The 16077-nt window shown below is 33.1% G+C and overlaps 1 protein-coding gene across 1 annotated transcript; it reads right to left on the bottom strand.

Moving 5' to 3' along the window:
- Nucleotides 1–987: 987 nt before the first annotated feature.
- On the bottom strand, nt 988–11951 carry LOC133190855 (N-acetylneuraminate lyase-like). Its single transcript, XM_061326540.1, has 11 exons — nt 11844–11951; nt 8476–8540; nt 6832–6902; nt 6606–6693; nt 6460–6514; nt 6252–6327; nt 6035–6127; nt 5764–5909; nt 5394–5519; nt 1353–1392; nt 988–1184 (listed from the first exon to the last, which is right to left on the bottom strand). The coding sequence occupies exons 2-11, from the start codon at nt 8538–8540 to the stop codon at nt 1039–1041; spliced, it is 906 nt and encodes a 301-aa protein (XP_061182524.1). The 5' UTR covers nt 11844–11951; the 3' UTR covers nt 988–1038.
- Nucleotides 11952–16077: the final 4126 nt, after the last annotated feature.

Here is a 16077-nt window from a genome sequence, read left to right as displayed (position 1 = left end):
ATGATCAATGGAACCCCGCCTAAATACCAGAACTCCTGATCAGGGGCCATGAAATTCACAATTTTGGAAGAGACACCCTTGCTAATCATAACTAAACACTTAGTTCATCGGCTTAATACCCAGTAGCAGAGAAAATATTCAAAGAATTACTGCATTTTCACTATAATCACTAGAGTCCTGTCCTTACATCAGAACCCCTTGGCCTGATCCAGGGGCCACGAAATTCACAATTAAGGAGAGGCACCCTTGCTTCATAACTAGCAATTTGTTTGTTTGCTTAATACCCAGGAGCAGAGAAGGTTTTTAAAGAATTAATGCATTTTCAGTATATAATCAACAGAGCCCCGCCCTATCATCAAAATCCCTGACCGTGGGACCATGAATTTCACAATTTTGGTAGAGGTCTCAATGTTTATTACAATTCAGGTGTAAAGAAGAAGACTTTTTCTAAGATTGTAATAATTTTTTATGGTTTAAGCCCCACCCCTCAGGCCCCAGAGGCAGGGGCCATGAATTTCACAATGTTTGTTCCCCTTCACCCATAGATGCTATCTGCGAAAATTGGTTGAAATTGGTTCACTGGTTCAAGAGAAGAAGCTGAAAATGTTCAAAAGTTTACGGACGACGAACGACGGCGGGCGAAAACAGAAAGCAATAGGTCACCTGAGTGACTCAGATGACCTAATAAAGTTAAAAATGTCCCGGTTTCTTTTCATTCCTGAGTCAGATTTGAAATCCTATTTATTTATCCTATAAAGAATCGAAATTTCTAAAGCATTTAACAATTTTTTTAAATTCAAAAGAAATAACGTTGACTTACAGACACATTTTATAATACAATTTATTCACTTGATATTTCATGGTCAAAGACATGTACATGTATATGTATATAGACTTCTTATATGTTCTTGAAAAATGCCTTTTAATCTTTCAGAAAACACTGCGTCTTATATTCAACATATATTACAATAGAATCAAATACATGAACTGAATACAAATGAATATAGGGGAAAAATGTAATGCTCGTTAATTGTCGTTTTATTCTGCAGGACCAAAGGCTGTCAGATCTTTCTTAAGCATGTTGAATTTGTCTACTGTAAGTCGTGTGATTGGCAGTCTCACTGGACCTATGTCGATTCCACTTATGATACCAAACATGGCCTTGGCTATCTCTACTCCGGCTCCTGTTCCAAAAATAGATTTTTTAAACAATCTAGACAATCAATATTTCAATTTTTTTTTTTTAAATTTTTTTAAAACTAATGATAATACAAAGGGTGCTTTGTATAGTTACATAATGCTTACAAGATTGCCAAATGTCTTATTCATAGAATATAAATGTAAATAATCACCATAATCTCCACGTATATTATTCAGTTCAAATATGCGAGCCTGTAAAAAAATGAAATAGATAATACTGAATTATATACTAGCTGATGTCCTATTTCACGAACTTGTACAGAGGACAGTGAAAAAAGTACTAGATAAGGTCTGAGAGTATCTCTTAAAAATAGAACGAAAGAAATTTTTAAAAAATGAAAATTTTAAAACTAATTTGAAATTCCTACGAAATATACACAGAAAGAAAAGTGTCCCCATCCACAATTCTTCTGAGTAGTGTGTTTTCATATGATTTGCCATTCATTATGTAAATTTCTTTACATAATACTCTAGATTGATTGATTAATTGTATGTTGTTTACGTCCCATTTGAGAATTTTTCACTCATATTGAGACGTCACCATATACCGGTGAAGGGCTTCAAACTTGGTCCTTTTCTCGGCACTCAGGGCCATTGAGCAGGGAGGGATCTTTATCGTGCCAACGCCTGTCGTGACACGGGGCCTAGATTTTTAAGGTCTCATCCGAAGGACCCGCAACTTTCACTTCAAAGTGCCGAGCGCATGGCTAAGGAACAGTTGCTACCCATTTTTTTTATCGACTTTCATCGACTTAGATTCGAACTCACGACCTTCCGATCATGGTGCGAGTGCTCTACTGACTGAGCTACCGTCTAACACTCTAGAAATAAGGAAATAAAACTTCTTTTATACTTATCAAAATTTAATATTGATTCAGTAATACAATTGCAATACATTGTATCTATTTTACTAAATGCCCTTATTATGTATTGGCCTCCAAAGTTTATATGTTGACAAGATGGCTTATTTTATCTCAAGTCTTATAGCGGACAGTAGTGTCCTTTCTGACATATTTCATTTTGTCAAATAAAATCTGCAACATGAATTCCTTTTGTATGGTTTTAATTTTTTTTTCTATGTTCTGTTGTCAACATTGCATTGAATCGCACAACTCAATAATTTTTTTTCTTTTTCCATTTATTGTATGAATTTTTTATTACAGGGACCTCATTGTTTTTTTTGTTTTCTTTTTTTTTGGTTTTGTTTTTTTTTACTCTTTAATATTGGATGACTATTTTACGATATTTGTTTGTTCGTTTTTCCCACTTATAAGTAATAAAGTATTGAAAAATCTCAGGGATTCAAAATGAACACATATATGGGTATCAATATTGCCTTTATGTATATACATGTATATATTTTTTTTCTATATATTTTTTTATCCATAGGTTTAGTTGTAGTTTTTAAACATGTGATATATTGCATAAAACAAACAAAAAAGAAGAAGAAGAAAAACAGTGTAATAATTTTTTTGTCGAGTGTATGTAATTGATGCCTTGGATATCTTTCAAATTAACTATTTTTCTTTCCATGAGGAAAATTTGAGCTTTCAGGGACGAAAGCAATGGTAGCAAGGGGGGAAATAGTCATGTTGCAGATTTTATTTGACAAAATGAAATATGTCAGAAAGGACAGTTATGATTAAAGATAAAAGTTCACTTTGAATTTTAGTCGATTAATATTTCAATTTGGGTTAAGATTAATGTATGTGGATATTTTAACATAACATTTTGGTATTCTCGTCTTATAGGAATTATATAGTAAAGTCTTTATTTTATTTCCTGTTACAATTTGAGATATATGTATAGAAATTTGGTAATAGTATTTTATTTGATGAAAAAGAAGGAATGTCTTTGAAGAAAAAAATAAGTACAGGTAATTGTCTAAAATAAATAATATGTGTTACTCAGAATATTTGGCATGAGGGATTAGTAAACTGTTTAAGCCTTTAGCCATACAATTATGTAATTTTTCTGGAAAAAGAGAACAGCAGTAATTTGTAGATAGGTGATGTGTTTTTTTGTACATTTATTTATGGGTTCTTTTATCTTTTTTGTCTAGTGTCAAAAACACTATCAAACGAAGTAGAATCCATTAACCTATTGTTAGGGGATTAACTTGTTAAGTGGCAGGTCAAATACTCAGGTAATGGTCAGTTCATGTCACGTGATTTTTCAAAATACGATATTTCGGCTATTATTGATACAAATTAACAAAGAAAAACTAATTTGATTGGACAAAATAATTTACGGCAAGCGTGGGTCTCCGAATGGAATTGCGCCCGATACTCGGCCATTCTAGTCGGAGACGTGAATAAAGTAACATCGTTTCTAATTTGATCCACGCTTTGCTTTTCCTTATTACAGGTATGGTAAAAATGTTTTATTTGGTTAAGTTATTTTTCTAAAACTTATAAAGAAGAGGTTAATTAATTAGTTATTAACATTTGCAATTAATTTCTAGAGTTTACAAAAATTTGAGCTTTAGTTTACAAAATTTGAGTTTTCATTAAAATAGAAATCTATTTTTAAAGTATTATATTGAGATCAGGGCATTTATATTTGATGTGTGTTCTTATGATTTTTGTTGTATTTTGGTAGTTGTAGTCCTATGTAGAGTGTAGTTTTATAGTTAGGCACGTTTTACTTTCTATTGGTTTTATACCGGAAATATAATGCCTTTGTTTGTTTGGCTCTATTATTATTATCAAACTCTCCAGTCGAGGGAGGTAAATTTAAATGTATCCAGTGTAAACAAAAGTATGAGCTTTAGTATTTCAGTTGGAAATTACATTGTCTAGATTTTTATTATATAGAGTGAGTCTTTTTAATATTGTTTAATCACTCTATGAGTCACCAGATGTTAGGTAGGTTAGGGCACACTTGTTTGTAATGCTACGAGCAACTCATAATGATTTATTTTATTGTGCCTGGTGACTGTTGTATATTCTATAGTTGGAGACGTGAATAAAGTAACATCGTTTTTAATTTGATCCACGCTTTGCTTTTCCGTATTACAGTGCAACCAAACCTAATCTGGACCTGGTGGCTGAAAAGCGGAATCATTATAACTAAGGGTCTCTCACAAGCGAGCGAGCTAGACAAATTCCCAAAATAAGTGCGATCACCCAAAAGGGCGACACGACAGTAGCAAACGGGTTTTGGCATCATTCTGAATGTGGTGGGTACGTACCGAAAACTATGGTATCTGCATTCTCGTGCATCTATATACATGTACACAGATTTTGTTGTTAGTACATGCAACTTGCAATAAGGCCATTCCAAGTTTTTTCTCTGTTTAGCGTCCACCCATCTTTCAAAAACCTACCTACCTATTCGCAAAAAACACACAAATCAAAAAATAAAACACAGACTTATAGTCATAAAAATGACGTCACTCAAAGGATTTGATTTCATTAATCTATTTTTCTCGGAGAAAAAACTATTCTTCAGCAAAATCAAGGTATTCAGTGTTTACAATGTTCCTAATATGTTCCTATATTGTAGACAAATATCTTGAGAAATTGACAGATTTCAGTAATTTCGACCAGAATATTCAATTTCAGGACTCCTGATTTTGTTTGTTTTTTCTCATATGGGGTATCAAAAACCAAGGCGCACGCGGGTGCTAAACATAGAAAAAACTTGGAATGGCCTAATGTGAGATGCACAATAAGTGAGCATTATCCAAAGGGTGATCTGATGTCCCTGGGTACTAGTATGTATACCCTATGTCACCACAATCTAACTCGTTCATCTGTAACATGAAGCAAGAACCTGTTTTCGTCTATCATCTCCAGGTCCAGGAATTCCAATCACGTATTGCTTACACATTACCATTTATATCGATATTAATGTGGACACTTAATGAATATCCGTGCTGCTTTTAACCGATTCTTTAGGGTTTTTGTAGGTTCACGTTAATTTGGTAATCATTGATGTTTTGGAATGTACATGACCCAGAAAAGCATCCTAGGGACCAAGTTTTGCGACACAGTGTTCTGTCTTCTGTTTGCTTTCACTGTATTTGCACTTACTAAGCAATGGGTACAGTTGGGGTACCTCAGTTGATATAAACCAAATTTTGAAGGTTTATCCCTTTGATTGGGTTGGGAGTTTTTGTGTACATAATGGAACAGGATTTTTTGACAAGCCACACTTTCCCAACAAAATCAATTTAACCAAAAACTAACTTGTATAGCTTCTGCTGTTTTCACGTCTCCCGTATCATACGCTGTTTTTAATTTGTAGAATAAGGTTCCCATGTATGGTGCTGTCACAGGAACGTCGATGCCTAGCGTGAAGTAGGGCAAAAATTGCTGTTAAAAATATACATTTAAATTATGAATAATAAAGATTTCAAGAAACAATAATAAAAATATAAAAAAGTGTGTATCGAAATGAATGGAAATTTATTGTTTATGAGATGTGTTATAATCGATGATGTAGTTTGAATGCATGTTTGGTAAGGAATCAAGAAAAAGGGGCATATTTTCATATGTAAGTATAATCGTGTGTTTAAATACAGATATAACTTTATCTAGGAATTAATGGTATACATACTGAATCGGTTCCCATTAAGACTTGAAAACGTTTAGGATCCACAAGAGTACAGTTATATGCGTTTGGCAGTTCCCTAGATGAATGCTTCAGACCGACCAAATTCGGTATTCTCTCTTTAGCCAGCGAGAGAAATTTTGAAGGATTCACTGCAAATAATGTTCCTTTAAAATCATTTTTGAAGAAATTGATAATGGCTTGGCTTATGCATTTTGTGGGTGCAGTCTGTTGTGAAAGCCATGAGACCCACTTAACAATCTCATTTTTTACTTACAGTATATCCCAGTGACAAAGTTGATGCAGTAGTAGAAGAAAGGTACATTTGGAGCAGCACTGGCAATATCACACATACAGTCCACTAGTATTTCTAATTAAACATAAACAGTAAACAGTCATCGGCCATTATTCATTAATTGAAAATTATATCTCTTTAATAAAATAGAAGGAAAGAAATAACCAATTTAGTTTATAATTAGTAAGCAGCACTTAACCTTCATTGGCAGGTTTGAAGAATGAAGGACATAGAGATGCTATCGCTTCTACTCCTAGAGTGCTGGCATGTTTAGCCTACATAGAAAAGTAGTCATATCATTCATCTGAATATATCTGTCATGACATATAATGTTCACAGTTGTACTTGTGAAATGAAAGTTTTGCATTTGATATTGAATAAACATTGAAATAACGATTAAAACTTACTAATTCTTGGGAATCTTTGATATTGCTGGTTCCAACATGCAGAATAATTTTCAGTCTATCATACAAGAAAAAAAAACATAATGATTCTGTATTCCAGAATAAAGCAAACTAAAATTTATCGATGTCACGTGACATTCAGTACCTACTTTCCTTTAGATGCTTTCATCCACGCTTCAGCTACTTTTTTTCTTTCTTCTAATGTCATAGACATTCCCTCCGCTAAAGTCCCATTCACTGTTTTGAAAAGTGATGTAACTCAAGAATGTAAAACGTATACATTGCACTAATATCATCTACTTATTGAAAGCACTCATATAATTATAAGCATATTATAATACAATTATATACGTTTTTAAGAAAAATGCTACTTACCAAAAGCGTATTGAAAATGATGATTTGTCAAGTATTCCACATACTCCCCAAATTTGTCATAGTTGATATCTCTAAAATATTTTTGATTAATAAATTACTTTCAGAATCTATCATGAATTAAGCACATTTGTTACATTATTTCAGAACTATATAACAAAGGGAACTGTCAAAGATAAGATCACTTGCTACAAAAGAACATTTTTGAAAAATCACGAAAACAGATATTAAAATTACTAAGAAACAAAGATACTAAGAAAAATAAATAAGTTTGGCAACATTAAGTTTAGTTTTTTCTTAGATTTTTCAAATATTCTCTGTAAAGTGATTGAAATTAAAATCGCAATAATTTAAAAGAGGAAAGACAAAACTTAAGAATTTTGAACACCATTGAAAATTTTGCAATGTCTTAATATTTTAGAAATTTGATATCTGCATCATTTACATATACCTATCCATGTGTCCATTTTTTTTTTAGCAAGTCTCCTTAATGCATTCTTTGATAACATTTAAGGAAATAAAATAATGATCAGTTATGTTTCATAGAATTTAAATTTAATGAATCTAAACACACACACACACACTCACACATACACACCAATTGCATAAATTATGTTTAAACATAGCAAACTTGCAAGTGGAAATCTTTTATTTTAATGTTCCATAGTCTTCCATGATCAGATTTTCTAGTTTCTTCAAGAAAACACATAAAAAATGGGATGCGAAGCAGGTACCAAAATAATAATAATAATAATAATAGTAATAATAATAATAATAAACAAAAAAAAACAAAAACAAAAAACAAACAAACAAACAAACAAACTTGAGGCCATGGAAAATAATAAAGGTGTTTAGAAGGGAGAAAAATAAACCAGAATGGTCATTAAAAATGTAATGCCATATGCCGTATTACTATTTTGTTTGCACGATAATTATGTATTATTATATTGTCTTTCAACTCTTATGTACATATGGTACATAGTATTTTCATATCATGTTTCTTTTTTAAAAAGAAGACACACATATACTGCTGTTCTAGAAAACGCGCTGCCACGCAAATTGTATTGTCTACACGCAAGATGCTGACACTATATAAGGTATAAATTTATCTCCGTTCGATGAACGTATAACCATACAGCCATACAACCATTGAAAATTTCAGCATTAAAAAAATTCATATACGTAATTCATATACGTAAGTTTGCCTGAAAAATAAAATCTGTAAAATCAATCATGTTCGCGGGACTAAATTTTCGATTGTTTGTTTGTGGTGATTAGATCAAATGCTTAGTTGTCTTGGTTACGATTTAAACCATTCGTGGAGAACATGAATTCAAAAATTTTGTGATTTCAAAGTAACTTTTTTTTTTTTATTTTCGTCTTGGGACCAGCTGATTTCTTCCACTCATTTTTCTTAAACCTATTCTGATATATCTGAGCAACAGGAACCCAAAGAGATTTATAACCAACACTCAGTGCTCCTTGTCGATTTCATCACAGACCCAGATGAACTGATACCCCGGACATATTCTGTGTCTTTCTAGATAACAAAATCAAATTTTGAGACAGAAATCAACATTTTCTAGGACTAGTTAGTTTGCATAAGGAATTCAATAATTTTACTGATGCCGTTAATTTTTTTCTTACCCATTACTGTGAAAGGGAGTAAATGGTGCAGCAACAGATCCAACCACCTTGAAATTCTTAAACATCTGCAACAAAAAATTTTTTTTATTAAAAAAAACCATTGGTAACAAAAGGATGTGGAACAATTTCTCATAAAGTTATACTTATTCATAAAGTACTGCAGGTTTGAAAAAAATCAATTTCATTTGTGTTCTATATCCTTTTATTTCCTAACAAAAGAACCCGAACAATTGCTTGATAACCACCATCAATTACAAAATTTTAAATGACAAGAATTTCTAGGCTTTCAGAAACTATCTCAAAGAAAACAAACGTTCTTCATCCTTAAAATAGAGGCAAATACCCACATCTTATAAATATAAGTGTCGTTATCTAGGTAGTATTTTTTCACAATGTATTTTAAAAAAAGGATATGGAACACATGTGTAGTCTTAGCTATACAAGATACTCCATTATATACCCATGATTTTGTTTGTTTGTTGTTTTTGTTTTTTGGTTTGTTTGTTTGTGTTTTTTTTTTTTGCTTGACTTGAAGTCATTTAATTTCGGATATTGGGAGGTTTAAAATATCATCGCCCGATAATCTTGCTTTTCTAGTAGATGAAATTTCAGGAAATGTTCTTTAGTTTTTGAAAGATATTGATTAGTAGCTATATGATTTTTATATAAATTTATATATTATAGCACAATGCATGCGTTGTGTTTTCACGTAAAGGCCAGGGGTGTGGAGGGGAAACAAAACAAGAAGTCTGTGAGCCAATGCTCACTAATAATACCCCCGCTCTGATGTGAATACACAAGTTATGTTATGGACAAACACAGTGATAATCAGGAAATTGAAATCGGATTTGTAAAAACTGAATCCCAACATATGGCATGCCTAAACAAAGATTGTGCTAAAATTTCAAGCATCTGCGATGAGTAGTTGCTGAGAAAACTACAACTAAAATTTGCTACGTATGGTATGGACAGACGCATGGATAAACAGGAAGTTGACATCGGATTTGTTCCAAAAATGAATCCCATTATATGGCAAGGCTTAACAAAGATTGTGCTAAAATTTCAAGCATCTGCAATGAGTAGTTGCTGAGAAAACTACGACCAAAATTTGTTATGTATAATACAGACAGACGCACGGATAAACAGGAAGTTAACATCGGATTTGTACAAAAATGAATCCCACCATATGGCATGCCTAAACAAAGAGTGTGTTAAAATTTCAAGCATCTGCAATGAGTAGTTGCTGAGAAAACTACGACCAAAATGTGTTATGTATAATACAGACAGACGCACGGATAAACAGGAAGTTAACATCGGATTTGTACAAAAATGAATCCCACCATATGGCATGCCTAACAAAGAGTGTGTTAAAATTTCAAGCACCTGTGATGAGTAGTTGCTGAGAAAATTGCGACCAAAGTTTGTTATGTGTGGTACGGACAGACGCACGGATAAACAGGAAGTTGACATCGGATTCGTACAAAAATAAATCCCACCATATGGCATGCCTAAAGAAAGATTGTGCTAAAATTTCAAACATCTGCGATGAGTAGTTGCTGAGAAAATTGCGACCAAAGTTTGTTATGTGTGGTACGGACAGACGCACGGATAAACAGGAAGTTGACATCGGATTAGTACAAAAATGAATCCCACCATATGGCATGCCTAAACAAAGATTGTGCTAAAATTTCAAGCATCTGCGATGAGTAGTTGCTGAGAAAACCACGACCAAATTTTTTTATGTATGGAACGGACAGACGCACGGATAAACAGGAAGTTGACATCGGATTCGTACAAAAATGAATCCCACCATATGGCATGCCTAAACAAAGATTGTGCTAAAATTTCAAGCATCTGCAATGAGTAGTTCCTGAGAAAACTGTGACCAAAATTTGTTACGGACAGACAGACAGACAGACAGACAGACAGACAGACACACAAGGGTAAAACAGTATACCCCCCTCTCCTTCGGAGCGGGGGTATAAAAATTCTCAAAATCTGTTTAGTGAGTTTTTTCCCCTCAAGAATCGAGGTTTTATAACATGTATTGTCCAAATTAAATCTGATCCAATGTTTGCACCCATTATAGGTACATGAACTTATAACGCAGTAGAAAATTTGATATTTTTATGTACCCGTGATCGAAAATTCGGGGCATATAGTTTTTTTGCCTTGTCTGTCCGTCTGTCTGTTTGCCCGCAAAAACTTTAACCTTGCCCAATCTTTTGATTGGTTGAACTATGGCTTTCATATTTCACATATGTATTCCTTGTGACAAGACCTTTCTCTGGGTGAATACAATTTTAACCTCTTGTCCTTGGAGGTTGACCCACTTTTGCAAAAATTTTTCAAACTTTAACCTGGCCATATTTTTTGAACGATTGGTGGTACGGCTTTAATTCATACTTCACATGTGTATTCCTTGTGAGAAGATCTTTCTTGGGTACAAATATGTTTGACCTTTTGACCTTGACCTTGGAGTTTGACCAACTTTTAAAATACTATTACCTTGACGGTTAAACGGTTAGTGAGAGCGCTTTCATATTTCACAGACGTATTCCTTGTGAGAAGACTTTCCCTTTGGTACCAACAATTTTGGCCCTTTATTCTTGACTTTGGAGTTTGATCCACTTTTGAAAAACTTTAACCTTGGCCATTACTTTTGAACCGTTGGTACTAAAGCTTTCATATTTCACATGTATATTTCTTGTGATAAAGCCTTCCCTTTTTTGTGACGAGACCCGCCCTTAGGCACCATTAATTTTGACCATTTTAGCTTGATCTTAACGTTTGACCTACATTTGAAAAACTTCAGCCTTCGCCATAACTTTTCAAGTGTTGGTACTAGGGCTTTCATATTTCACAGGTATATTCCTTTAGAAAAGACCTTTCTTTGGGTACCAACATTTTTGATCTCTTTACCTCGACCTTGGAGGTTTACTTGCATTTGAGAAATTTTAACCTTCGCTATGAGCTGCCAAAGGGGGCATCAGTGTCTCACAAACACATCTAGTTTAAAGATGTTTTGATAATTTTCTGCAAAAACGGTTGAGATGTAAAAAAAAAAATGTAATACTTAGATTAAAAAAATAGAACGTGGCTTGAGAAATGAAGAATTCGAACCTTTCATTTTAAATATTAACAGCAAAAAAGGTGGCTTCTATGCAACAGAAACATATCTATTTACACAGACTACATATAAATTTTTATATGCTACTATGATTTTTTTAAAACCTTTTTTGAAGTAAACATATGACGTTTTAAAGTCTAATTATAGATATAAACGTCACAATCTTAAAATACAACTGGAAATCACATTCATGCAGTGTGCCACATTTTTAGTGAACTAGACTTGCTAAAATCAATACCTTTGTTCCGTTTTCTCCCTTTGCCTTGAATTGTCTGTATGCCACGACACGTAAAATTGAGATACACAAACTGACCCCGACAAACTTTAGATAACAGTCTAATCCCCATTTCTACACTCTATACAGTAGACACGTATGGAATCCTTTATGCATTCATTTACATGTACTTCACTGAAATTAATAAATAAATTTGTCAGGAAAACTATGTCAATTTATTGTATTTGCAATCGAATATACAAATATTATGAAATGCTTTGAAAATGATTTGCAGAAAAGCAATTCTCGCTTTCTTTCAACTTAGAAAGACCAGGTCGAGACCTCATGCAAAACTTGATTCTTTTTATATTCAATAGTTCTTATCTTTATAAAAGGGAATACACTTAGTTATAAATAGTACATGTATATGGATATCATTAAACCCTTAAACATGTTCGGTAAACAAAACTAAGTTCAGGAGAAAAATGGCGGCCAAAACAATCGGGAAAAAATTACATCGAAACTTCATTATTTCAAAAATAATCTGTATTCGTCAAATTGCAAGTACTTATGTACTCATATGTACTTCGTATTTATGTATATTTTCCGTGAAAAGAAATATGCAATGATTTTACTAAATACCCCGAGCAACTAAAAAAAAATATAAGCACGTTAGATTTCACAATTAGTAAACAAAGGATGATCAAACAAAGATATTTCCCAAAACAGCTGCTCTGGATGTTTATGGAAACACCACTAAACTATTTGATATTATGGTTATCCCTCAGTAATAGACACCTTGGTTGGGTACATGTGAATTTCGGCTGTATTAATGTCAATAACAACAATGTATATGGTCTTACCTCATGCGACAGAGCTTTAAGTGCCTCCTTGAAAGAAGATGGGTGAACAAGGCGGGCGAAGTGCCTATAGTGCGACAAACATGAAGTGAAAAATAAAATCTCAATTATATAAAAAATTTCTTTGATATTTCATCTAGCATTAAAGTATATTTTATGCTAAATCTCTACAATTTACAAAAATCTCACAAAGACTGAAATTATTTGCCTACGAAATAGCATACACACACTAAAGAGGACAAAAAGGATCATTTTCTCACACTTTAACAAAATTTTTCGATATGAGTGGGTCTTCGCTCCATTTTTTTGAAAGTTGATCCTAAAAGTTTGCATAAAAATATACATTTTTTGGTTTACAAAAACATGGAGAAAAGACCCACTATACCTTAAAACTACACTTTTATGACAAAGCATTCGCATCTTTCCGAGAAATACTTGAAGTCCATTAAGTCAAGGGTCATATCACAAACATGATTTAAATGCCACTATTCGTCAGGAGCTGCGTGGCGTAGTGGTTAGCGTGTTAGTCTCAAAACAATACGATACTCCGAATTTTTATTGATAGGGGTTCGAATCCCACGAATACCATTTTATTTTTTTAAATAAAAGAATAATTTTTTCCGAGATCTTTTTTCTCAGGAAAGTTTTGTTAATCATAATTTCATAAATTTCAATAATGAGAACTTTATTTTAAATACTTAATTCACAAATTGAATATGATTTTATCAATATCTGAAGCTATAGGCATTCTGCACGCCTTGTTCACCCATCTTCTTTATTTGTTTCCCGTGAATCATCAAATTAGAAATGTATGCATTTTCTTATAAAGCAATTTTGCAAATATTACCATATTTGGGACTGTGCTGGTATTTCTGAAAATACGACATAACAAAAATTGTAGTTTTTTTTTTTCAGATTAAAGATTTTATGCAAATATGAAATTTGTTTTTGAAAGGAAGTAAACACAACAATGTAAAAGTTGTCTTCTCTTGGTGTCAACAGGTAAGTCTTAGTATCATGTTTGTGAATATAATTTAAAGACAAATATTAATCGGAAAAATCTTTATCGCTAATGGATATGTATTTTATTGATGGTTCACATCTATTGAGGTTTTCAGATAAAGTCCCATTGAATCCAATGTAACACTTACAGACGAAGCAAATGTGGTGCACACAGATTTCTAAAATTGTGAAATCCATGGCCCCTAGATCAGAAGTTCTGGAGTTAGGGCGGGGCTCTGTTGATCTTATATTGAAACTGCATCAATTCTTTGAAAATCTCCTCCTCTGCTCCTTGGTATTAGGCTGACAAACGAAGTGCATGATTATGATGAGCAAGGATGATCAATTTAATATGTCCCAATCAACTGTGCTGCGGCTAGAACGAAGACTCATTTTAGCAGGAAGCATTATATTAAAGACCGTCCAAGAAGCGGACTTTTTCAGGGGGCAAGAGGAATTCTTGACAGAGAGATCCGTTTAATCCACCGACAGAACAAGGTTAAACTGTGAGTGTAACTGTTAAAAGCATTCCGGGATGCCGACATGCCAGAATTAAAGGGAAGTCTCATAGAGGCAGGACTCAAAGCACGCAGGTCATCCTTTTACAACCACGTTTCACACACACACACACACACACACAAAACACGTTACCGAGTATCCCAAGATTTCCATGTGACCCACTATGGACGGACACAGAATGATCACCATTTAGTCCCGAATTGTTTCCAGTTGTGCAATTATGGGACGAAATTAATCAACAAATTTGACTTCCATATCCGATTTCACTTATGAAGGAGTGAAATCTCACCCCTATTCGAAGAATCAATTTTCTAATCAATTTTAATTCTGAAAATGATACCAGTGGCTGTAAATGCAAGATGACGACACACGCGATTTGGACTTCTGTAAATTTAAATTTTAAAAAATTCAGACCTCTACTCTCCATAGTCAAAAACTGCGATGCTAAATTGGTTGGATTCGATATTATGCCTTGATAAATGACAACTACGAATGATATGTTGCAAAATATTGTATTTGACTTTTACTGTTTTGCATGGTAATAAATGCTAACCTTATATATTTGGGTATGCTTTTCTTTTTCCTTTCAGTATACATAAAGTAGTTTCAGAGATTTTATGGTCAAGTAGACTTATAAAGAAAAGAAGTCAGCATTTCGTAAATTCTATGGTGACCTGCTAGCAAATAGAACCTGTTATTGGGTCGTATTTTGACTGACGTATTTCATATTAGGCCCTTGTTTTCATGCTAAACTTGACAAAAGAATATTCTGTCTACCTGATCAGTGCATGCTTACGGCCGACGTGATCAGTCGACCGGAATGCTTACTCCTCTTAGGCACCTGATCCCACCTCTGAAATTTTGGGGGGTCCGTGTTTTATGACTTGTTCACGGGTTTGTATTGTTTGCTGGTTTTAAGATCAATCACTGTTTGTTATCTTCACCTTTTACATGAAGAAAAATGAGAAAAAATATTTCATATACATGTATGTACATTAAATATTATTTAAAAAACCCATGAAACCCCAGTGGCTTTAGTATTCTACGTGAACAATTGTGTTTCATCTTAAATCATTTGTCCTGTTTGGTGATAGTGATGGAGAGTGGATAGCAGTGGCATATGCAGGCAAGTTTTTGTACCCTGAGTTTTTGCCGATAACCAGACTAACTGTTTTGTTGATCCTTGATCATCCTACTTCTCTTGGTTTTGAGTTTCAGTTTATTTTGTGTTATTTATAATTATTTAAGCAATATGAGCTGCAACTTTGATATCGGAAATTTTTTGTTGCAATATTGTAATTCACTATTTCAATGACAAAAAAAGAACGTTTTTAAACTTTTGTTGTTCATATTTGCGATGGAAGAAATATTTATAAGATGTGATGGAAACAATTTTACATTATTGTTGTCCTGTACAAAATTGATTTCAAAATACTGTACATTTCATTGCACAGAAATCTTTCTCCTAAAAAAAAATAATATTAGTCTAATTGATCATAAAGGATTAAATTACATACAGATTTATCACAAGAGCACATTTTAACAGCAAAATAAAATTCTCAAAAATGCAGCTCATATTGCTTTAACCATTCCATGGATCCATAGAAATAATTTTTAGAATAATTTTTACCTATAAACAAATTTGCAGACTGAAAAGTATTCATTGAACATAATCAAAGACCATGATTTTGTGCAATTCTTTTTACCATATTGTTATCATAAAGTAATCAAAAGGTAATCATGATTACAAGACCTTTTTAGAGTAATCTATTAAATCACAATTACTCGTAATCAGAAAAATGCATGATTATTGATTACTCGTGATTACATGGCAAACTGTAATCAATTACAGTTGATTACGGTTACCTCATCCCTGG

Source organism: Saccostrea echinata, unplaced genomic scaffold, assembly GCF_033153115.1.
Source record: "Saccostrea echinata isolate AGI-Se365-2 ecotype Australia unplaced genomic scaffold, CSIRO_AGI_Sech_v1 ptg000022l, whole genome shotgun sequence".
Classification (NCBI taxonomy): Eukaryota; Metazoa; Mollusca; class Bivalvia; order Ostreida; family Ostreidae; genus Saccostrea; species Saccostrea echinata.
This window is presented reverse-complemented; position numbering and strand designations above follow the sequence as displayed.